The sequence below is a fragment of the Natator depressus genome, chromosome 11 (genome assembly GCF_965152275.1).
Source record: "Natator depressus isolate rNatDep1 chromosome 11, rNatDep2.hap1, whole genome shotgun sequence".
Taxonomy (NCBI): domain Eukaryota; kingdom Metazoa; phylum Chordata; order Testudines; family Cheloniidae; genus Natator; species Natator depressus.
The window spans coordinates 70,251,639-70,275,980 of NC_134244.1; the positions used below are offsets into that span (position 1 = coordinate 70,251,639).

A 24,342-nucleotide genomic window follows, 5' to 3' on the forward strand; every position below is an offset into this window, starting at 1 on the left:
ATACAAAGTAGGGAGCATCTCCTTAGCAATCTTCTGAGTAGTCTTCAGAAATTCTCAAAATTAGCTGTATTTCTTGAAATACAAAGACAATTCTGAGCTTTGATGAAAGGCACTTTCCAAGGAGCCCATGCGCCATATAACCAGGATAATGATAAAACCCTCCCTTCCCCACAATCTACCATGGAGCTGTGTATTGATGTAAAAAACACAAATATAGAAACAAACTGATTCAAATACAAAACAAATTAAAATCCCCCCAGGAAAAAGTTACATTTTCATCTCTCTTTTTTAGAAGTGGGAAAGTGAACAATTGAAGTGGATCCAGGGGCAGAACATTTTACACTGAGGACAACCACAGCTAAAGCTGTGTCATCTGCTGACTTGTGGCATGCTGGTAAAAAACCCAAAAAGGTAGATGGGTGTCAAAATAGGTATTCATCAGGATAATGCTAAGTTAAAGAGGCTTCAAACACAAACTTGTCCTTCACCATTAAAATAGCACTACTCAGCAAGTATCCTAGAGAATATACACAGGGAGCCCTGATGCATGGCACTATGCCATTAGGAACCAAGAGATGCCTACACAAACTCTCATGGGTCCCTTTGTGAAGGCAAGACAGACATGTAAGATGAATAGGTAGAGATGGTGTACTGTGAAACCTGCAGGTCAAAGTTCTCTCTCATTATCCCCTCCATTTTTCTATCAAGGTAGTCCCTTAGGCACACCAAGGGAAGGGCAGGTTTAAGGTTCTTGGAAAAAAGCTGTCAGCACCAAGTCCTGAAAATGTAGGTTGCTTATGTATATATTTTCTCCTTCTTTAAGAAAAGGAAAATGTGTTTAGTGATTGTGAAAGGCGTCAGGCTGACAGCATTAGCAACTGAAGTTACTTATTTAGCTAGCAAAGTATAGCTCAAGCTTCCCCATGCTGCCCTGCCATTGTCTCTCAACTCTTCTGGAGGTATCACTTCTAGAACTCAGATGCTAGTTCACTTTCTGCATCTTTGTGATATTTTCTATGTCTAGACTGCTTACCAGGGTGCCAATTTTGATACCGGTTTGTGTGACAGACTTTTCACTCGGAAATGATCCAAGACCACTGAATCATTTCTCATAGGCTGCTGAACATATCTGAGAGTAAGAACTTGTGATCATTATGACCTTAGACCTGATATGAAGCAACGTTGCCAAACACACTGTCAGTTCTTAAAAAATAGATTAAATATTTTAGTCCCTGCAACTTTTGCATCAACTCGAACTGCAGTACAGAGGGATTGAAATTGCCTTTTCATTTATTTCTCCCCCATATACCCTTCCCATCCCCGCTATTCCTGAAAGGGTTGCCAAGTGCTACACGTTAGGGAACCACAACTCCAGAGCTCTGAGGAATGGGTTACTCACCTTGTGCAGTAACCGAAGGTATGTCTATACTACCTGCCGGATCAGCGGGCAGCGATTGATCCAATGTCTAGACTAGACACGATAAATCGACCCCTGAGCGCTCTCCTGTTGACTACTGTACTCCACCACCACGAGAGGCGCAGGCAGAGTTGATGGGGTAGCGGCAGCAGTCAACTCACTGCAATGAAGGCACCGCGGTGAGTAGGTCTAAGTATGTCGACTTCAGCTACGTTATTCACGGCTGAACATAGCATCTATGTTTTAAGTCTGACTGCCTGTGAGATTATCTTCCATTCTAATCTTACAGAGTTGTTCTTTTATCTTTTCTTTGTGCTTCTAATAAAGTTCTGTTTTTTAAGAATCTGATTGGGGTTTTTAGTGTTCCTAAAAACCCAGGGTTGGTCTGTGCTCATCTTGTTTATTCTCAAGCCACCCCAGGAAAGGGGGTGTAGGGCTTGGGAGGATGTTAGGGGGGAGATAGGGTTCCAAGTGGCCCTCCCTAAATATTTGTTTGAATCACTTGGTGGTGGCAGTGTTTACCTAATCCAAAGTACAAGGAGAATTTGTGCCTTGGGGAGTTTTTAACCTAAGCTGGTAAAAATAAGCTTAGGGGGTCTTTCATGCAGATCCCCACATCTGTACCCTAGAGTTCAGAGTGGGGAGGGAACCCTGACCGTTTGCCACTCTGAACTGGAGTGTGGAGGAGAAATAGACTTTGCGTCCAAATAGGTCCAACCTCTTACCATCCTTATTAGTGCGTGTTGACCTGTAATGTCGTTGCTTCCCTCTCTGTGTGGCCGCCTCCTCAACAAGTGAGTTTGGTGCTGGATGGGTGAATAAGAAATCTGTTCACTTTGAGGGGATAGAGTACTTTTTGTCAGCCCTCTTACAGATTGGTGGTATAGTGGCCGGAGTTTGCCAGACTGTTTTGGCAGGTTCCATCAGCGCCCCATTCATTGGCAGCTCTATCTTAGATGATGAAGATGTTTGCAAGATGTCAAGTAGTTTGCGTTGGGCCTCCAGAACCTCTTCAAGAAATATTTTCAGTTCCTAAGCCAGCCTTTTGAACAAATCCTGGAAATGGCTGAAATCATCAGTGGTTGTTGAGGGTGGGGGCATTATTGCCTCATCTGGAGAGGATGAGGTGTTATAATGTGAGGTGAAGCGTCTGGTGGCATGTTCTCCTGTTCCTCTGTGGTTTCCTCCCTTGGTTCAGTTGTTCTCGTTTCCGATGGTGGAAGTGGGGATCTAATGCCCTCCAGATGTGGACTGGGGGTGTGTGGGGGTCTCTTCTATAAGGTCCCCACAGGTCCCATTAAGGCCAGTGAGTGGGGAATGGTATTGGTGGACTCATCATAGGTGTCCACACCATAGTGGTGCCTCCTGTCCCTATGTGAACCTTGATCATAGGGGTCCAGGTATCACAGATGTTCTGAGTAGAGAGGAACGGTGAGATGAGAACACCCCTTCTTCCTTATGCTCCTCCACACTTGAAAGTGTGTGTGTGTGTGGGGGGGCTACCAGTGATAGAGGTAGTTCCTTTACTGCAAGCACCGGGGAGCTGTCGGTACCCAGAAGAGGGGACTCTGGTGTCAATGAGACCAGCAAGTCCTTCTAGTGCAGAAATAGGCGCAGTGCCTGGGTCTTCAGCATCGATGAGGTGGGTGCCGATTGCTTCGCTGATGTAGCAGTTGGTGCCGCTGCCGCTGCTGTGGTCTTTGTTGGAGCTGTTGTCATCATGGGAGGCGGCATAATTGGCAGAGTGACTAACTGTTCCGACTCCGTCAGTGTCATCGACGGTGCCGCAGTGGAGGAAGTAGGCTTGGTGCCCCTTGACTCCGCACTGGAAAGCTGGGATTCTGCAGAGGCCCCTGCACAGGCAGTGCCAGAGGTTCCCGGAGCTTCATGAGTGCTGAGCCGCAGTGCGGTCAGCACCGAGGAGAGTGACCTGGCTGGAGACAGCTTTCTCATGGTCTGCGCTCTATGAGGCAAAGAAGATGCCCATTTCCTTGCAGGTGTTTTGGAAAAATGAGTCTTAGGAGACCTTGCTGGAGAAATATCTGGTCACCTATGCCAGGAGGGGTTTCCTGCCCCGGGTCAGAGGCTGGTCGTAGAGACTTCTTCATCAAAATGAGTTTCAGCCTCAGGTCTCTATCTCTGTGAGCCCTGGCTTTGAGGTTGCTACAATGGACACATTTCTGAGCAATGTGCGTTTCCCCCAAGCAATAGACATATTAAATGTGTCCGTCTGACCTCAGCATAGCTTCCCTGCACATCGTGCAGCGTTTAAAGACCGATGAACCAAGCATTTTAGCATTTTGCTGTCTTATCCTAACTGTTCTACAGGATAAACGGAAAATATATTTTTTTTTGTGAAAAAAGGGTAGATAATTAACTAAGAACTAAAGCTTATTCTGCCTATACTATCTTAAACTATCTAAACAGGAGTACTATCTAATTTTTACAGGAGTGCTGGGAGCTCCATCTCAGGCTGGGGACGGTTGACAAGGAACTAAGGAGTTCAGGTTGTACGCACACTGGATGAGGCACCAACAGTGTCACTAGACCGGCGCCATACAAATGCGACCAGTATGGGCACTACTACTAAAACTCTCTGAGCAAAGGCACTGGGATGCACTGACACCTGAAGTGGAGCAAACACAGGGAAATCACTCGAAGAAGAAGGTGTTTTGCTGTGACACCACAGCTGCCCATCAGCTTCAACTTCAGGCACAAAACAAGGTAGTCTTTTCCTCCTGGAGTACTGTCATGGATGGTTATAAACTGTTCAGGAAGGACAGGCAGGGCAGAAAAGGTGGGGGAGTAGCACTGTATGTAAGGGAGCAGTATGACTGCTCAGAGCTCTGGTATGAAACTGCAGAAAAACCTGAGTGTCTCTGGATTAAGTTTAGAAGCGTGAGCAACAAGGGTGATGTAATGGTGGGAGTCTGCTATAGACCACCGGATCAGGGGGATGAGGTGGATGAGGCTTTCTTCCGGCAACTCGCAGAAGCTACTAGATCACACGCCCTGGTTCTCATGGGCGACTTTAATCTTCCTGATATCTGCTGGGAGAACACTACAGCGGTGCATAGACAATCCAGGAAGTTTCTGGAAAATGTAGGGGACAATTTCCTGGTGCAAGTGCTAGAGGAGCCAACTAGGGGGGGAGCTTTTCTTGACCTGCTGCTCACAAACCGGGAAGAATTAATGGGGGAAGCAAAAGTGGATGGGAATCTGGGAGGCAGTGACCATGAGTTGGTCGAGTTCAGGATCCTGACACAGGGAAGAAAGGTAAGCAGCAGAATACGGACCCTGGACTTCAGGAAAGCAGACTTCGACTCCCTCAGGGAACAGATGGCCAGGATCCCCTGGGGGAATAACATGAGGGGGAAAGGAGTCCAGGAGAGCTGGCTGTATTTCAAGGAATCCCTATTGAGGTTACAGGGACAAACCATCCCGATGTGTCGAAAGAATAGTAAATATGGCAGGCGACCAGCTTGGCTTAACGGTGAAATCCTTGCGGATCTTAAACATAAAAAAGAAGCTTACAAGATGTGGAAGATTGGACAAATGACCAGGAAGAGTATAAAAATATTGCTCGGGCATGTAGGAATGAAATCAGGAGGGCCAAATCACACCTGGAGCTGCAGCTAGCAAGAGATGTTAAGAGTAACAAGAAGGGTTTCTTCAGGTATGTTGGCAACAAGAAGAAAGCCAAGGAAAGTGTGGGCCCCTTACTGAATGAGGGAGGCAACCTAGTGACAGAGGATGTGGAAAAAGCTAATGTACTCAATGCTTTTCTTGCCTCTGTCTTCACGAACAAGGTCAGCTCCCAGACTGCTGCGCTGGGCATCACAGCATGGGGAGTAGGTGGCCAGCCCTCTGTGGAGAAAGAGGTGGTTAGGGACTATTTAGAAAAGCTGGACGTGCACAAGTCCATGGGGCCGGATGCGTTGCATCCGAGAGTGCTAAAGGAATTGGCGGATGTGATTGCAGAGCCATTGGCCATTATCTTTGAAAACTCGTGGCGAACGGGGGAAGGCTGATTAACCTAATTGCTTTCTATGATGAGATAACTGGTTCTGTGGATGAAGGGAAAGCAGTGGATGTATTGTTTCTTGACTTTAGCAAAGCTTTTGACACGGTCTCCCACAGTATTCTTGCCAGCAAGTTAAAGAAGTATGGGCTGGATGAATGCACTATAAGGTGGGTAGAAAGTTGGCTAGATTGTCGGGCTCAACGGGTAGTGATCAATGGCTCCATGTCTAGTTGGCAGCCATATCAAGTGGAGTGCCCCAAGGGTCGGTCCTGGGGCCGGTTTTGTTCAATATCTTCATAAATGATCTGGAGGATGGTGTGGATTGCACTCTCAGCAAATTTGCGGATGATACTAAACTGGGAGGAGTGGTAGATACGCTGGAGGGCAGAGATAGGATACAGAGGGACCTAGACAAATTGGAGGATTGGGCCAAAAGAAACCTGATGAGGTTCAATAAGGATAAGTGCAGGGTCCTGCACTTAGGACGGAAGAACCCAATGCACAGCTACAGACTAGGGACCGAATGGCTAGGCAGCAGTTCTGCGGAAAAGGACCTAGGGGTTACAGTGGACGAGAAGCTGAATATGAGTCAGCAGTGTGCCCTTGTTGCCAAGAAGGCCAATGGCATTTTGGGATGTATAAGTAGGGGCATAGCCAGCAGATCGAGGGACATGATCATTCCCCTCTATTCGACATTGGTGAGGCCTCATCTGGAGTACTGTGTCCAGTTTTGGGCCCCACACTACAAGAAGGATGTGGATAAATTGGAGAGAGTCCAGCGAAGAGCAACAAAAATGATTAGGGGGCTGGAGCACATGACTTATGAGGAGAGGCTGAGGGAACTGGGATTATTTAGTCTGCAGAAGAGACGAATGAGGGGGGATTTGATAGTTGCTTTCAACTGCCTGAAAGGGGGTCCCAAAGAGGATGGATCTAGACTGTTCCGAGTGGTAGCAGATGACAGAACAAGGAGTAATGGTCTCAAGTTGCAGTGGGGGAGGTTTAGGTTGGATATTAGGAAAAACTTTTTCACTAGGAGGGTGGTGAAACACTGGAATGCGTTACCTAGGGAGGTGGTAGAATCTCCTTCCTTAGAAGTTTTTAAGGTCAGGCTTGACAAAGCCCTGGCTGGGATGATTTAATTGAGGATTGGTCCTGCTTTGAGCAGGGGGTTGGACTAGATGACCTCCTGAGGTCCCTTCCAACCCTGATATTCTATGATTCTATGATTCCTTCCCCTCGTGAGACCTAGTGCAAAGGCTCTGAGTTTGGTAAGGAAAGGGCATTCTTCGTTTTAGAATGAGGATGGAATGAACACACCTCTGTAGACTAATCAGTAGTAACCTTATGACGGGTGGAAAAACCAATGACAGCCTCTTTTGCTGCTTTCTGAACAGGTTCAAGAACAGATGTAGAGTCACAAGAAAATATTGTGCACTGTACAAGAGATGAGTTACATGGCTTCTTCCTTCTAGTGAGAATCCATTTCTGGATCATTCCTTTCAGGTTCTGGAGAGTGAAGTTCACTCCAGTTTCATATTCACAACAAGCTGGGAGTCTACACAGCAGATTGCTTATGTAGAAATTCTGTACAAACAGGTCTTATGTATGTAACTGAGTGTTGAATATCTGATTCTGCCTCAAGCTGTGGTTTACATATATGACTAGGCAGAAGCTATTTGCATTTCCAACCCACCAAGGGGAGAGCAGCACTTGTTCACGATGAAGGACAGAGACAGAATTACCCAAATCTACTAGCCTTACTCTCCCATTTCCTCTGCGGACCACTGGCTCTGCATGGAACTCTGCTGCAGAATGAGTAGCAGAAAGCACCTACAGCCTGGAGAAGGCAAAAAGACTATTCATGGTAATTGGCTGCCACCTGGTTGACAGAGATAGTAAGAGTGCTCCACACTCTACACTGATAATACCTAAACGAACAAAAATAAAAATCTTCCATGGATACCCTTGTTACTTTTGGAATGATTTCCAATGGCTTCTTCAAGACTAATGCCAATGGAAATAACATTTAAAATCACATAATATAGGTTATCATTCACTCCACAGTAAGGATATAATGTAGCTGCTTCCTAACCTTAAACAGACTGGCATTTTAAATTTGCTAAATTCACATGACTGCACACCAAGCCATAGCAAGGAGCGTGTGCTACAGTATCAATCTTCACCCTGTACTGCAACAGTACATTTCAGTGGATTACTATTGGCTTTATGCACCCACTGTCTTGGTGGAAATTCCTATAGCTTTAAAATTCTAAGCCAGTTGATCAAGTGAGACATTTTGTGACACCCCTGCTAAGGAAACTCTCTGCTCCTGGTGCTCGAATGGCTGGCTCCTTCAATGTGATAGTGTAGATATTACTTTAACACTTAAATTGTAAGGGAAAAGTAATGAGAAGTTATAAAACCCTTACATGTATGGGGAGGAAGGTGAGCAAGTGGTAGTACACTGAGATATACCTTCAGCAAAAACCAGAATTGATTGCCCTGTATCAGCATTGCTCACAAAAGGGCAATGCTGATAGTCTTGACTTGCAGCAGGGAGGCTCAACTCTTGCTTCAAGGTCAAATGCTTTGAGACTTCCTTGCCAGCCTCACACAATTTAATGGAAGAACCAGAGAAGCAGATGCAGTTGGGCTGTTCTAAAAGGATCAGAAGAACAGGGGATGAAGCCCTGCTGGAGTAGACAAAGATTTTGGGATATGAATTCTGTTGCGGGTGAGTGCCTTGCAGCTAACTGCCATGCAATTTATGAAATCAGTAGTTCTAAAGAATCAAGGAAGTGACATCAGAGATGACAGTAAGACATTCTCAACAGGGTAGAAAGTAAGGCTGAGCAGTTTTGTACCAAGCCAGATCAACCACTAATGCTCAGTGGATTGTAGTCCCGGGAGAGCTCTTCTGCTGAATGCAGTCAAGAAAGACTCAATTGGTACAGCACTGGAAGCAGGCCAGCAGGTGGCCCCAACAGTTTTAACCCACTAAAACTAGGACCAACGTGCAGATCTATGAACGCCAAAGCACTTCCACTACGATGCATCCCTTTAGAGAAAAGATTTACATTCTTTAATGCTTGAGAGCTCACTATTTAAATGTTCAGTTTAAAGACAGATGAGACTGCTGGGATGCTGGGTTTATATGACAATAAATTTGACGGACCTTTGATCATAGTGAGGAATGTGATTCTACAACACAAAAATACACACACACCCCATCTCTGTGATCTTGGCAAATTCAGAAACATAGGCCTAGATTGTGATTTTAAAGTCATGGCCTGTACTGGACAGCATGTTGAAGAGCCTGAGTGTATTGGATCCCACATTGCAGAAGCAGTTTTGGCTCCACCCCCTTCAAAGAGATGCAGCAGCATGTTCTCTCCTACCTAACCAATCAGCTCTGACCGATGGAGAAAACTCTTTTGAAGCACTTAGAGGAGAGGAAAGTGATCAGGAACAGTCAACATGGATTCACCAAGGGCAAGTCACGGCTGATTAACCTAATTGCTTTCTATGATGAGATAACTGGCTCTGTGGATGAGGGGAAAGCAGTGGACGTGTTATTCCTTGACTTTAGCAAAGCTTTTGACACGGTCTCCCACAGTATTCTTGCCAGCAAGTTAAAGTAGTATGGGCTGGATGAATGGACTATAAGGTGGATAGAAAGCTGGCTAGATTGTCGGGCTCAACAGGTAGTGATCAATGGCTCCATGTCTAGTTGGCAGCTAGTATCAAGCAGAGTGCCCCAAGGGTCGGTCCTGGGGCTGGTTTTGTTCATTATCTTCATTAATGATCTGGAAGATGGCGTGCATTGCACCCTCAGCAAGTTTGCAGATGACACTAAACTGGGAAGAGTGGTAGACATGCTGGCCGGTAGAGATAGGATACAAAAGGACCTAGACAAATTGGAGGATTGGGCCAAAAGAAATCTGATGAAGTTCAACAAGGACAAGTGCAGAGTCCTGCACTTAGGACGGAAGAATCCCATGCACCGCTACAGACTAGGGACCGAATGGCTACGCAGCAGTTCTGCAGAAAAGGACCTAGGGGTTCCAGTGGACGAGAAGCTGGATATGAGTCAGCAGTGTGCCATTGTTGCCAAGAAGGCCAATGGCATTTTGGGATGTATAAGTAGGGGCATAGCCAGCAGATCGAGGGACGTGATTGTTCCCCTCTATTCGACATTGGTGAGGCCTCATCTGGAGTACTGTGTCCAGTTTTGGGCCCCACACTACAAGAAGGATGTGGAAAAACTGGAAAGAGTCCAGTGGAGGGCAACAAAAATGATTAGGGGGCTGGAGCACATGACTTATGAGGAGAGGCTGAGGGAACTGGGATTATTTAGTCTGCAGAAGAGACGAATGAGGGGGGATTTGATAGCTGCTTTCAACTGCCTGAAAGGGGGTCCCAAAGAGGATGGATCTAGACTGTTCCGAGTGGTAGCAGACGACAGAACAAGGAGTAATGGTCTCAAGTTGCAGTGGGGGAGGTTTAGGTTGGATATTAGGAAAAACTTTTTCACTAGGAGAGTGGTGAAACACTGGAATGCGTTACCTAGGGAGGTGGTGGAATCTCCTTCCTTTGAGGTTTTTAAGATCAGGCTTGACAAAGCCCTGGCTGGGATGATTTAGTTGGGGATTGGTCCTGCTTTGAGCAGGGGGTTGGACTAGATGACCTCCTGAGGTCCCTTCCAATCCTGATATTTTATGATTCTCCACTCTTTTCAGGTAGGTAGTGCTTACAGGAGTGCTAGCACTGTGCAGCAACCAAGTTCCCCCAGATGATTGTGACTGTGGATTGTGGTTAGGGGGGCCTAAAGGGAGGGGAGGTGCCTCATGTTTTCACCCCTTCTTGAGCACCAATGTAAGATCGGTGCAATAGTGTCTTCGACATAAGGTAGTTTAATGGTGTATGTGAAAATTCCAGTAATTTACAATCTAAAAAGGTGTTAAAAGGTTTTTTTATTTTTAAAATGCCACCATCACAGCTACCCAGGAAACACAAACTATAGAAAACTTAAAAAATACATTCTTATTTACTGCATTCAAATCACCTTTCCCAAGTCAAAAAGTGTCATCTCTTAAAATCCTGATATTTACAGCCTCTCCTGCAAGTCTAGAAGAAGCCCAACACAAAATAAACTCTTACATCTACTGAACAACTAGTAAACTGCATAAAGGAAGGTTATCTTGTTGTACAAGTGATCATACTGTGGAATTTGGCTCCTGTGTGCCCACAGGTTCATAGCTTCAGGATTTTTTTCCACCAGAGACAGGATATTTTTGTCAAACCATGTCCAGATGAGCCTGCTAACAGTACTTGATCTGTGGTCTGACAAGTGCTGACTGCAAAGAGTGTGGCATACTTACATGTAAACTGGGATGATAGGTCAGTACACCGTTGTCACACAAGGTAACGTATTTCTTCTTCCACTCTTTATTCAATGACTTGCCACTTCGCTTTAGCAGCACACCCTGTTAGAGAGGAAGAGAGGGGAAAAGGCTGAGAAAGGAATGAAACATGATCTTTTGCAAATGTATAGCCATTCAAAGGCAAGGGCAGCAGAAACTTATAACATATTTACTAACATTCTAGTACTGTGTTTCCCTACAAGCTTCTCCATCTCTTCACTTTGTTTCTCCCTTGTCTTTCTGCCAAAATATATCGAATGGCAGCTACCAGTAGCCCGAGTAGTAGTAGAGTAGTAGCTCTTCAACTTGGTTTTCAATAAAGCAGATTAGCCCAAGAAAATATAGTCTGTGTCAACATTTGCTCTGTCCACTAGGGCTATCACGAGAAGCTTTTGTACTGAATTATACCTCCCTTAGAATTTATATTTTAATGGTGGCACTCAGTCAGATTTATGGCCATAACAATAAACTCTAAGTTGAGCAAAGATCAAACACCTAGTACACTTGTGGGCACGATAAAATAAATGATAAATAATAAATTTCTGTCTGAATGGATTTTCCATGCAATTATGGATTCTAGTGTTTTTGGTGTGTGGCTTTTGGATTCCTTTATAGCAACTACTATGTGTGGATTCCTCTGCTGTACCTGAGCTCAGCCACAGCTTGGGCACGGAAATGCAGCAGTTAGCATTTGATTGTTTCTGCTTGAACACTCATTCTACTAATTTGTGCAGCTTCTTCTCCTAATTTGTGCAGCTTCTTCTCCCTTTCCCAAGCGATGGCACTGCACAGAAATTCTTCCAGTTACTTATAATCCTAGCAAGGAGAAGCACTACTAATGCAGGTGACAGCAGGAGAGACCCTTACAAGGAAATAAAGCTAAAGCAAGTTGTAGGGTGAGATCTTGAGAGTGCACTTTTGAGTAATCAGAAGGTAACATTGGAAGAAGATGAATGGAAGCACAACTTGGGAGTCATGGAGTAAGAGAGGGAAGAGGCCAAGTTTTGTATTTCCAGGGAGTGCAAAGGAAAATAAGAGCAGCCAAACAGGAAGTAATTTACCACAGCAGAGGGAAGAGATGATTGAACAATGAATTAAGATGTAAAACTACTGAAAGTACACAAAAACACTGGAGAGGAAAGGAACCAAAATGAAAAGGAAACTCAAGACAAAAAATGGTCTGTAAGGAATTCCAGTTGCAGTCCAAACTAAACTGGAATTTATGAACAACTGGAACACGGGAAAAATACAGAAGGAAGAGCAAGAAAAGAAAATCAAGAGAAAAAACTAAATATTTTTATGTACTTGATCTTTTTTTAATTACTACCAACCTAACTCATGAAACATATGGTGTCATTTCATGTTCACTAAGGAAGTAGTCTCACCCAGTGGACCTTTTCCCCCATCATTACATTATACGTTGACTGGTTAGGGTGTTGAGAGACAGGAAACCAGATGGAGTAATTTCATTAGACAAAAGCAATTTTTAATACACAATTCATTTAATCTTATCACCTGGCTCTCCAATTCCAGTTATGCCCATGCTGAAATATAGTTTACATCTATATTGGTAATTGTAACACTCAAAAGGAAAAGGACTGAAACACTGAACTTATACTAAACATGCACGTGGAACTTGCAACTTTCAATAACTAGCACTAATAACTAAAAGGTCTTTCATCATGAGTTTAAAAAAACAGAAACACTATAATATAATATAGCCACTTTAATATAGCATTTGATCTAAACACCTCTCAGTTGAATTTTAGTGTTTTACAAGCCATGATTTATATTTTAAAAATTCATTATCACAGTTAGATTGGCTGGAACTTCTGTGGCATTTCAGTGTATTCTGAAGTAAATAAAAAGCTAAGCACACTGAAATGTACTAAGTGAATTGCCACAGTAGGCTAATCAAGGTATGCCAACCAATGCCTTAGGAACAGTTTTGTCTAGGAAATTCTGATAAACGCAATTATAAGGCATCTCTTAATGAATGCTGCACAGTATAATTTGGTTGAGGAATATTTCTAGTTAAACTGCTCTTACTCAGGCAAATATCAAACTTCTATCTTTGTACCCAAGTACCATCTTGGGGACCCACAGTTAGGCCTGGTCATTTTGTACTGAGAAGAATCGGCAAATTCAATAAATCCTGTGGTGTGTCAGGTGCTCAACAGCATGGATCAGTTCCAACCAAAATCAGACTCTTATGTTTATTAATTTAAAGCTCAACACAACCAGCAATTTGAACTAAAACATGCACTGGTTTCATCTTATCCCTATGAATTTAACAGAAGAATGTTTCCACTAAATAAAATTAAATAATGAAGGAATAGCATTCAATATTAGTACATGGAAAATACAGCAGGAAATAGAAAGTAAAAGGTGTAGTATTTCCAACTATTATGATACTTTATTTAGTACAAATTTTTAAAATGAATAAACCTAAAGCAAGCTGTGACGCATGCTTACTTTTTCAGTCAACAGCTCGCTTTATAAAATTATGTCATTTCAGACTGAGTCCCAACAATACAAGGGGACAAGGGTCAGACCTGTGCCAATGCACAATTACAACTGCTCCACTGCTTCAGAAAACAGTTTCCCTCCCCCAAACACTGACAGACATAATCCTCAACCAAATCCCCCATGCCACAATCCAGATGGACTCATAATACTCCTTTAGCAACCATGGAGATGGTTCCACAGGGGAGTCCCAGGGTCATAACTGCCCTTTACTAGACACACTCTTTAAATAAAGGCCACAACAGTGACCTTTCAGAATCCACATTGGCTATGAAAGACACTGTACCCAAAAGCACACTTTAAATGACTGAAATTAGGCACAAATGTGTTGTAGTAACTTTCTGATAGTTTTGGGGTCAGGTTTCTCTTGGTGCTGTTGGATGCAACTTCCCAGGGCTGGAGACCTCAAACGTGTAAAAATGGAACAGGGTTCTGAATGTTCTTTCCATGGTTCTGCAAGTTTGAGGTTTATGTGCTAATTACTGTCTTCTCATGCAAGAGAAATTGTTTTCTTCTATTAAAAATGAAAGCTTACATCTGCCTTTGACTTCTATGTTCGTCTGTAAGAGGTGATATGTCATTTCACCTTTCCAGTCTTTTATACGGCACCTAACTAAAACTGAATTCGCATAAATGTAAGATTGCACTGTTATCACTGTGCTATAAATAAAAAATTACTTTCCAAAAGCTATTCCCCAACTGGTGCTGATATGTTTTTTCTTTATACTCTTTATTAGGAATTAAACTGTAAAGCATCACGTTGGTAATTTTTTCCTATCCACTTTCTTCAAATTTTCAAGAAGTGGAAATGCGCTTTACACATTTTTGACTGCCACTCAATTACAGGTAAAACATTTTACTACTTTGGAGGTGCCTGTTCAAGGCAATTATAAGATCAATGAAGTGTAAGGTTACTAATTTTGGTTGGACATATTCCTGGAGGTTTCATCACATGACAATCTTTAATTAAAGATTAATCTTTAATTCCTGGAGACTCCAGGACAATCCTTGGCAATCCTAAAAGTTCTATGATATTAAAATGTCTAAAATGCACTTGGTTCTTGCACAAAGAAGGTTTCGCTACTATCCATGTAAGAGTTAGGAAGTTCCAATTCATGGATCTGGATGAAGTCATCACTCTGACAATCAAAATGCAAGTTACACAGCTTCATATTTTTAAAAAAAGAGGATTCCACTATATTATTATGTATGGTAGTGTTCTATTGAACATTATGTACATCTAACCTCCCTTGCAATGTGATTTGTTTTTGTTGTTGTTTTAACTATTTGAGTTAACTGACTAAAGTAGTATTTATAGCTAGTGTCAGCCATTCACTCCATCAGTCCAAAGATAAAATACTTCACAAGAGATACTTGACCCACAATGGCACTCAAAACACGGTAGAACAATTAATACTGCTTCATTTAAGGACAGAAAATGAACCTCCACCTCTACTCTGGATCAGAACATTCCCAAGGTCTGAGACGGAACACATCTGGGGTTCTAGTTCAGACTCATGTCTAGTACAGCGGTAATAACTTCAGAAGCAATTCATATCACCACATTATTTGCAGTATTCTCTTCATTAAGCATAGAGATTCCAGGGTAAAATTACCCTCTGGCAAAGGCTAAATTGTGAAGATTTTAATAGTCAGTGTACACACAAAGTAAGTTAATTTCAACACAAGGTTATTAATATCCCCATGAAAAGCAGGATTCACAACTTTAGAAACACCAGTTGAAAATATGGAATTAAACATTACTTTTACTTAGCTGTAGTTAAGGGTCTTTGGTTTTACGGAAAGAAATGATCTGGAGGACGACATGGATTGCTCCCTCAGTAAGTTTTCAGATGACACTAAACTGGGAGGAGAGGTAGATACGCTGGAGGGTAGGGATAGGATACAGAGGGACCTAGACAAATTGGAGGATTGGGCCAAAAGAAATCTGATGAGGTTCAACAAGGACAAGTGCAGAGTCCTGCACTTAGGACGGAAGAATCCCATGCACCGCTACAGACTAGGGACCGAATGGCTAGGCAGCAGTTCTACAGAAAAGGACCTGGGGGTTACAGTGGACAAGAAGCTAGATATGAGTCAACAGTGTGCCCTTGTTGCCAAGAAGGCCAATGGCATTTTGGGATGTGTACGCAGGGGCATTGCCAGCAGATCGAGGGATGATTTAGTTGGGGATTGGTCCTGCGAGGCTGAAGGGTCCCAGAGCTTGGGCTCCAGCCTGAGCCTGAACATTTACACAGCAATATTTAGTCCAAATCCTGTGAGCCCAAATCAGCTAACACAGGCTGACACTGGCCAGGTATGGGTTTTTTATCCTCATGTAGATATACCCCTGAGACTGCAGGATCCCCTAACTCCTCCCCGTGATGTCAAAGCTGATTCAGACCCTTCTGGTTAAAAGTGACAGGGTGATGCTCAGGAAGCACATTTTCTATTCTTTAATCCATACATACCTAAAAATACACAGTCTCTTCACACAGTTGTCCTCAAGGGCCACATTTAGACTCTTGAGAGTCACAGATTGGACACCACTGCTGTAGCCTCTGAGCAAGTGCATGTTAGGCAGTGAACAGTGGAAGGAAAAGAGAGACTACATTACAGTCCCCCTGCATCATCTCTTCTAATGCAGTGTTTCTCAACAGCCGGTCTGTGGCCCGGCGCCAGTCCCTAAGATCTCCCTGATCTCATTTTCCATATCAGAGCAAGACATTAAAATTTTATTTTCATTTCTTCCATACTCCTTAGATGCATAACAGAATTGGTTCCCCCTTGCAGAGAGGGAAAAAAGGGACTGGATGAATCACTTCAATTCGCTCTTTACTCTGAAATGTATAGAAACATCAGGCAGGAAAACAATGGGAAAAAATGGAAGGGAGGTATTTTAATTGTTTAATACAGGGGACACCTGTCCAGGAAATCAGAGACTATAAAGGGCAGGTAGAAAAGTGTATACAAACCTACTTTCTGCTCCACTAAGATAAAAGCACTGTTCAAAATTAACATCATGCTGATCAAAAGGCAAAATTATATGAAGTCACCATTTTAACACGTTTAATCAAGCAAAAATGTAAACATATCTATTTTTCTAATATAAGAGAGCCACTCTGTCTGTGACAACCCTGGAGAGTGGTCTTGAGAATGTTCTTAGCCTAGGAGTTAAGAATAGCTAAAAATACACTTAACCATAAACTAGATTTAAAATATAGATACACAACACAAAGCAAGAAATATACTTTATTTTTAAAAAATTCTTCAACTCACTCCACTTTCAAGTGTTGCTTACCACTAAGATCTACTAGTGTACACTCTGTACATTATATAATCATGTTTTATCCTCAGGCCATTCAACTCAGGGACATACCTGATCTAAGTAAATAATAATTTCTAGCCCTCAAATCTCTCCAAGATATCACTTTTTGTTTATTAAAAAAAGTCTGTTCCAAAAACTCTCATTGACCAGATAGTATCATTTCATCTGACAATTGATCCATGTACATACTTCAGTTTCGTGCTTTCCTCTATCTCGACAATTTTAGCAGTACAATTTAGGCATGGATGACCCAAGCCTCAAGACTTTCAGATTTTAACACCTCCAATTTGCTCACCAACTATGAAAAACATTTAACACTTCAAATTCAATTTTATCACCTTCCCCAAAAACTGCTGTGGATTTAATAGTGGGATACTTCATATTTACAGTATTTAATACCAGATCATGTTTTGTGTGGTTTTAATGAGCTACAAGAAAAATACTTTGATTTGAGTGCACACACTTCATTGCTTAGTTTTTGCTCAAGGAACTTTCTCATCGTGCAAAAAACAGAGGAACTGTCTGTCTGTATTGCAATCTCTTTATTAGTAATGTGTACGCTGAATCTAGTCCCAGGAGGTCATTGCAAGCCAAAAGCAATGTTAAGTGTACAAGCTTTAAATAACTTACAAAGTTAATGTAATGAATGTAAGTGTTATCTGAAATCTATCACTCACTGGCTTGCTGTAGCCCCAAGCTGTGATAAAACACTGCTCATAAATTTATATTAAAACTCTGTTCAATAGCAATTATTTACCAACAAAGATTTATTGATTGCATTTGCTGTTAGAGATCGGGGGCCTAACTGCGCCAATCAGCTGCTGTTGTTGAGCTTCAAGGTACCAAGAGATGCTACAGACCACTGTCAGATTTGGTATCCTGATCATTATGGCAACCCGAGGAACAGTTAATGACAAGACTCCCATGTGGGATTGATTGCACGTAAGGTGGTGGGCTGAAACTCTAGGGACTAGTACGTATTCTAAAAACCAGCTCAGTTTGACTATCTAGTTAACAATTAAATCTAGAAATTATGAATTCTTTGCCTTGGGCAACAATCCTTACCTGCTTAAGCAGCTTTAAATGCAAGTGAATGAAGAAACCACCATGAGTTTGTTTAAGGTTAATGTGTGTTTTGGGTTCTACATAGTGGAGCTGTATGTACTATACACAAGGCTGTGTAAATAACTCTCCATTTCCCACATTTTTTCATTCTTACACAATAAAACCATTTAAACACTTTTTTGTTGAAAAAGCTACAGATGCTTAATATTGCCTTTGTGTCCCTGTTTTATAGGAACTTATAAACTGTTGCTTTTGGTTATGGAGGAAGGCAGAGGAGAGTTAGTGGGACTCCGTGACGCTTACTGATGCCAAAATTAATACATCAACAAAAATACTCCTCAATTTTTTGTTATTCCTTAAAACAAAGGTTCTAGTCTTACCACACATTTCAACTGATCTCTGATGCACTGCCTTTTTTTTAATTATTATTATTAAACGAAGAGGACTTTCAGAAATATTTGATTTTTCTTAACACGGTGAGCTCAAATCAAGGAGTGAAATCTTGGCCACGCTGAAGTTAGTGGCAAAGCTCCCATTGACCTCAGTGGAGCGAGGATTTCACCCACCATGTCCATCTTGAGAAGAAAATATTTGTATATATTTGTTTCTGTTCTCCTGCTGTTGTTTTGATAGAATGAAACATGTCATCTTTCACTTAATCATAAATTGCATAAATCCTTAATTTCCCACAGAGCTCTCCAGTTCATCAGTAGCTGTTGCAATTAGCAGCTAACAGTGCTAAGTATTTTCCAGCCATGTAATCTGCATACTATTTACAAGGAAAACCACACTTGGGGGAAAAAAAAAAAAAAAGGCCTGAGTCAATTTTCACAGACAAGTTCACAAACATCTACTGTATGTGAATTTTGGTCAATAAAGCATCCTCTTCCTTCCAAATCCATTAGCATTGTAAACAGTCTGACAAACCCTGCAGTTCCCGCAACAGATCACCTAAGATGGCCTGTGAAGTCTTGTGATCTCTTATACTAACTGTACTGCAACTGTCTGTGCTGTCCAGCTCAGCAAGAGAACACGTCTTCACCTGTAATTCTTGCTCTCAGAAACGCTAAGGATAACAGATCTCCAATTCTCCCCACACTTCCAGCATGTGATTGGTGACAACTTCAGGTCTATAAATATTAAACCACCTCACCAGCAAGCAGCGTGCGCATGTGTGCCTGCTAAGGTGATGGTAGTGGCCCCTACTAGTTTAGTTGGGGATTGATTTAGTTGGGGATGGGTCCTGCTTTGAGCAGGGGGTTGGACTAGATGACCTCCTGAGGTCCCTTCCAACCCTGACATTCTATGATTCTACTACCTCTAAGCATCAGTTCGGCTGAGGAAAAAGGTGAAAAAATGATGTTCAAAATGTATCCCTAACTTTGAGGGGAAGAAAGGTGTGTGTGTGGAGATCTATCATTGCAACATACCTGCTATATACAACGACTACAGGTAAGTGTCTTTCTATTCTCCAGAATTTAAGTACAATGAAACCTCTGTTCCTAGAAACTGATTGTAGTATCAGTCAGCATTTTGGCGCACTATCCAGGAAGCTAAAGAAGTTAACACAGCAGGGTAACTGTAAAAAACAAAAACAGGCTTCAAAGTAATAGAATGGTGTGATCGCCAGTGCCAACATAATTAATAAAAAATCGAGAGGTAAGATAACTCAAAGAAAAATGAACTAGAGCACAATCCTTGGCTAAATAAATACACCTAAAGAATGGGAAAATTGGGGCATTCTTAACTCAGAAGTTCCACAACACTGCTAACATACACTGAGTTGTACCGCTATATCTGTGGAGCTGTAAGGTCTCCTGTGTAGCTGCTCTATGCCAGCAGGAGAGAGCTCTGCTGACACCATAATTAACGCCCCCACAATGAGTGGCAGTAGCTATGTCAGCGGAAGAGCATCTCCTGCCAATATAGTGCTGTCCACAATGGCACTTTTGTCGGTAAAGCTTTTGTCAGGCAGGGATGTGGGGTTTTTTTTGCAAGGAATAAATTTTTCCACTGAAAATACTTAAGCTCAGAGGAACAACATGGTTCACTGGAGGTTTGATCAAATTTGAAAGAACATTAAGCTCCAAAGGATTGATAATAGTTTTTTTTTTAAAATGCATGAAGACCCCACAGACTCTGATAATTAGGAGTCTGAACAGGAGCTGGTCGACCTACACCATGTCATGAAAAGACCACCCCTAGGAATGAAGTATGGAGTTCACACCATGGTAAGAGGAAGCAGTTCAACAACTGTTGTGTTGGACAAGCAAAATGATCCACTACAGGCCCATTATACCGCACTTCACAAGACATCCCATTTAAAAAGTGATAGATCCTTGGTTTCAGCCAAGGGCAAGCTACACTCAATTGCAGAACTCAAGGAGGGCAGCAGATACACCATCTTTCCATCACTTCTGATCCCAGGATTAGCCCCTGGAGTAACTTAGAGCAGCTGCTACTAACTGGTAATGGACCAATAGTGGGCCATCAAGCAGCGTGGGATTGCACGATCATCAGATCCCACAGCCACATCATCTCCTGCCCCCAGATGTCCCTTCCACTAGCAGGACCAGAGAGGATAGTGAAAAAATATATGAGAGTGTATCTACTACCATGGGCTACATCTGTCTTGTGCATGTGAACTCAGAAAAATGATATCTTTCTGTTCAGATATATGCCAAACAGATCAATCTTAGATGTTTTCCACATGAGAAAGATCTGCTACCTATCCCTTCCAATATTGATACCACATGTGAGGACCTGTTACTGACCAGGTGAGCACATCTGTGACCATATTTTCTTTTCCTGCCAAGTAACAAGCAGCAACATTTAGTGAGATACTGCCCAGTTCCCCCTCTGCAGGGCTTCCTGTCACAGGAGCATAGAGTCTTTTGCTACTTGTTGGTAGATAAGATAGCATTATTGTCCACTTGAATTACAGCCATCTTTTCGAGAACAGGCCTCTGACAGACTGAAGTGTATACAGCTGCTGACCCCAGCCCTCTGGAGAAACCAAGTGCCTTGAAAGCCAAATACTGTGACTGAGCTCCCTATCCCAGGGTGGATACAGCCGTAGTCATAATTCAGAGCAGAATAAATCTGGAAGCCTCATTAGATTATAAGTGGCCTCTGGACCTTGACCAGGCCACTGCATCTAACAGGGAGTCTGTCACGCAGATCCAGTGTAAGATTATGTGTTGCTCCCCAAACAGAGAATAGAGCAAGAATCAGTAGGTGGATGCACATTGTCTTTGTGTGTATGGAAGCACAGATCAGCTCCAAAAAGCATAGGGAGTAGCTTTTCTCTAGCAGAGGTAGAATTTTTCCTTTCCCATACATATCATTTTGAACTTAACTCTAGTTACCACTAGTTGAAAGCTATGAGATCTAGGCCTGAAATTCTGATTATCAGGAATTACCAAGAGTACACGTTTTCCTTGCCTGGTAACATGGGCTGAAGGACACTACATGCCAGGCAAGACTGGCTTTTTCTGCAGAATGTCTACCTAATATTGCTGTATTTCAGAGACTTCTCAAGACACCTGTGCCTGAGTTGATTCGGTTAATCCAAGATAGATATCTTACAATCTCCTTTCCATAGGGAAATCACACAGGGCTGATAGATGCAGGCTACAGCTTGGAGTTTCAAGCCCTTGAAGCATAATGTAAGTACTGAGCACCCTTAAAACTGAACCTAGAAGTTTGAATTATCTCATGGTGATGTCGTCTTATCTCATTTACAAAAGAAAATGGTGTAAGTTTTACTTACTGACTTGCATGTTGAACACAGACAATTCTCAATATAAGAATCTCTGCCTACTGGAATCCTGGTACCTGAAATCATGCTGAATTTGTAGTTTTACCTCTGGTCATAGTCACCTCTACTAAACTATAGGAGGGAGAGTGACAAGAAATCATTGTTCGGGGAACCAAAAGTGGGGGGTTGGTATCAAATGTGCAACAATATCCTCTTCAGCTGGCTGAGAGGATGCTTCCTTATTTTAAGGGCAAAAAGGCTTCTATGCAACAGCAGAATAAGGCAACTCCTCTACTGTCAGCAGTGAAATAGGAACTGATGGCTAAAGGCAGTAGGTACTGCTGTAACTCCACTATAGGTGCACACAACGCTCTGGTGAGGTGATAGTAACAGTTTTATAACCCTAAAACTATAGGAATTACCACCAGCCACATGCTGGTAGTACAGTGGGCAATGCACAGTATAATAATACAGAATGTACCTTCTGAAGGAAGTGAGAGCTCTTCATCACTCCTGTGATGACAGCATTATGATAAATGAGTATCCATCTTGTACGCTATCCTTGATCATCATTACTTTTACTATTGAAGGATTTGTATCAATAGGACATTATATTCTGATGCAGTTATTTCCTGTGATTTCTGATTTATTTACATTCATTTTTAAATTTTACTCATTTTTAAAAAGGAACTGTGCATTCCTTGATATGAACTCCATTAGCTATTCTAGTCTAGGCATGTCACCAAGCAAGTCAAACATTTTTATTCTGCCTTACCATATAGAGAGCTCTGTTGTCTTTCACCGTTTATTCCCATTTATCCTGCATTGTAGAAATCACAGCCTTTAATAATCAAAAGTTTATTAACCCTTTGGCATTGGCAGTTTTGGTTTCCTTGAGACCACTGTGAGTGCTCATACAAAATGCACTGCAATACAAAATCATTAACTTAGTGTTGGGGAAACCAGAGGGCTGATACCAAGGGATCAAAGTCAGAAGTACAGAAGCCAGCAGCTATGAGCTCTGTTTGAACAATACTTCTTGCTGTGGCTACTGTATCATGCGCCGTCTTCTAGCTATATTGGGACAAATGACGTTGCCCCAATACAAACAAAACATCAATGAAACACTGTTACTTAAAAATAAAATAAACGTTTCAAACTGGCAGCATAAACAACTATTACGATGTTACACATTGAATACAGGAAGGGCCCTACCATGACACAACAGCTGCAAAGTAGGCTGTACAGTCAAGACAACAGATCATTTTTTCTTCAAGAGACAAAAGCAATAACGAAAAAATCAAAAGTGACCATTATGCAGACGTCTCAACACCGAGGTGGGCACAACAGCTACTGTAACTCAATTCCCCGCACCATGAAATTCTCTTTATTGTATTTGTATAAAGTGACGTATATGGGGAAGGGAGTAGGTTGATGGAAGGAAGCCCTGTTGGGCTTAAAAACAGATTTTAACTTTCCATCCTGATCTAAAGTGTTTCCATAGAAACATTAGGAAGACCACTTAACAGAGACTTTTTTTTTTTTTGGTAGACATGTTTGGTACCATACCCCTCCCCCGGACAGCCTATTATTTCACAAATGGATGCTTTTTGCTGCTTGGTCTGTGCAAGCTTCGATGAAGGGCGGAAGAAAAAGAATACCGGATCTTTAACCAGTTCCCTTGTGGCCCCTTCCTTTTTCTGTTGGTAATATTTCTGTCATTCTGCCAGGGTATATGGTACAAAGGGTTACACTTTAATTGAGCTGTCAGCATCTCCAACAATCCTATAAAACTCCGATTATGCACGGCAGGGTTAGTGACACACTTGTTATTGTGGATGCCCTATTTGCTAAACCCAAACCCTCCCCTCACAGGTCACATAACCCAAGCGACCTTCCTGTCATTAGCCGCGTCTATTCCTACCTCACTGCTGTGAAAATCACACAAGCGAAGGCTTCAAAGCCCTTGCCAGGACTGAATTCGACCAGGAGCTAATCACCCACAAATCCAGCTCAAATGGCAATAATTGGCTAAACTGCTCACCTCTCCAGAGCTCAGCAGTAATTTGGGATAATAAAGAAAAGAATTATTCAGCTAACTGCCCTGAAATGTATGCTTTGTGACCGACACACTTCACATTTTAATAATGATGGACACAAAATCCAATTTAATACTGCATCTACTGAATAACAAAACCAGGAACATTGATGGAGAAAAGGAAGATTTTTTTAAAAAATTGTGGTCCAGATTATTGTGAAGAAAGGGTTCACATTTCATGTTGTGAAGTTTTGGGACCAAAAAGGTCTCCATGAGCAACCCTCAGAAACTCTGAACTATGAGGAGATTTTTTTAAATAAAAGAAGTGTTCTATGTTAAAAAATAATTTAATTCAGCTGCTGTACATTTAGCCCTTAATCCTTTACAAGAAGAGGGGGGGATATGGGGGGGGATCTCTTTCCTAGGGCTGACAGGTACTTTCTTTATTGTTCTAGTTAATATTATCTCTGATTGCCTCGTTTTTCTTTCCTTTCACCCTGTCCTTCTCTTGTCACAGGATCCTCAGCAGCAGTGACTACAATATCTATGCTTAATAACTGGGTGGTGAAACTAGTTCAGCTGCTCCAGGAAGCTGACCATCACCCAGGGACTTATTGAGCTGGCTCAGTGGTGCAAAGATGCTCAATCATTCTCCGTTCTGCCCATTCCCTACTCCCACATCAGACCTCCCCTAAGGCCAACAATTAAAAAAAAAAAATCAACAATTCCATATTCTGACTTACAATGATATAGAAATA

At 42.2% G+C, this 24,342-nt stretch overlaps 1 protein-coding gene across 4 annotated transcripts in view; it reads right to left on the bottom strand.

Moving 5' to 3' along the window:
* Positions 1 to 24,342, bottom strand: part of AGAP1 (ArfGAP with GTPase domain, ankyrin repeat and PH domain 1) — a 680,051-nt gene that overhangs the window by 234,677 nt on the left and 421,032 nt on the right. For all 4 annotated transcript variants that reach the window (XM_074968160.1, XM_074968159.1, XM_074968162.1 and 1 more), the window contains one exon: positions 10,826 to 10,930. In XM_074968160.1, the coding sequence (XP_074824261.1) occupies positions 10,826 to 10,930 (105 nt within the window). The remainder of the gene's footprint in view (positions 1 to 10,825; positions 10,931 to 24,342) is intronic.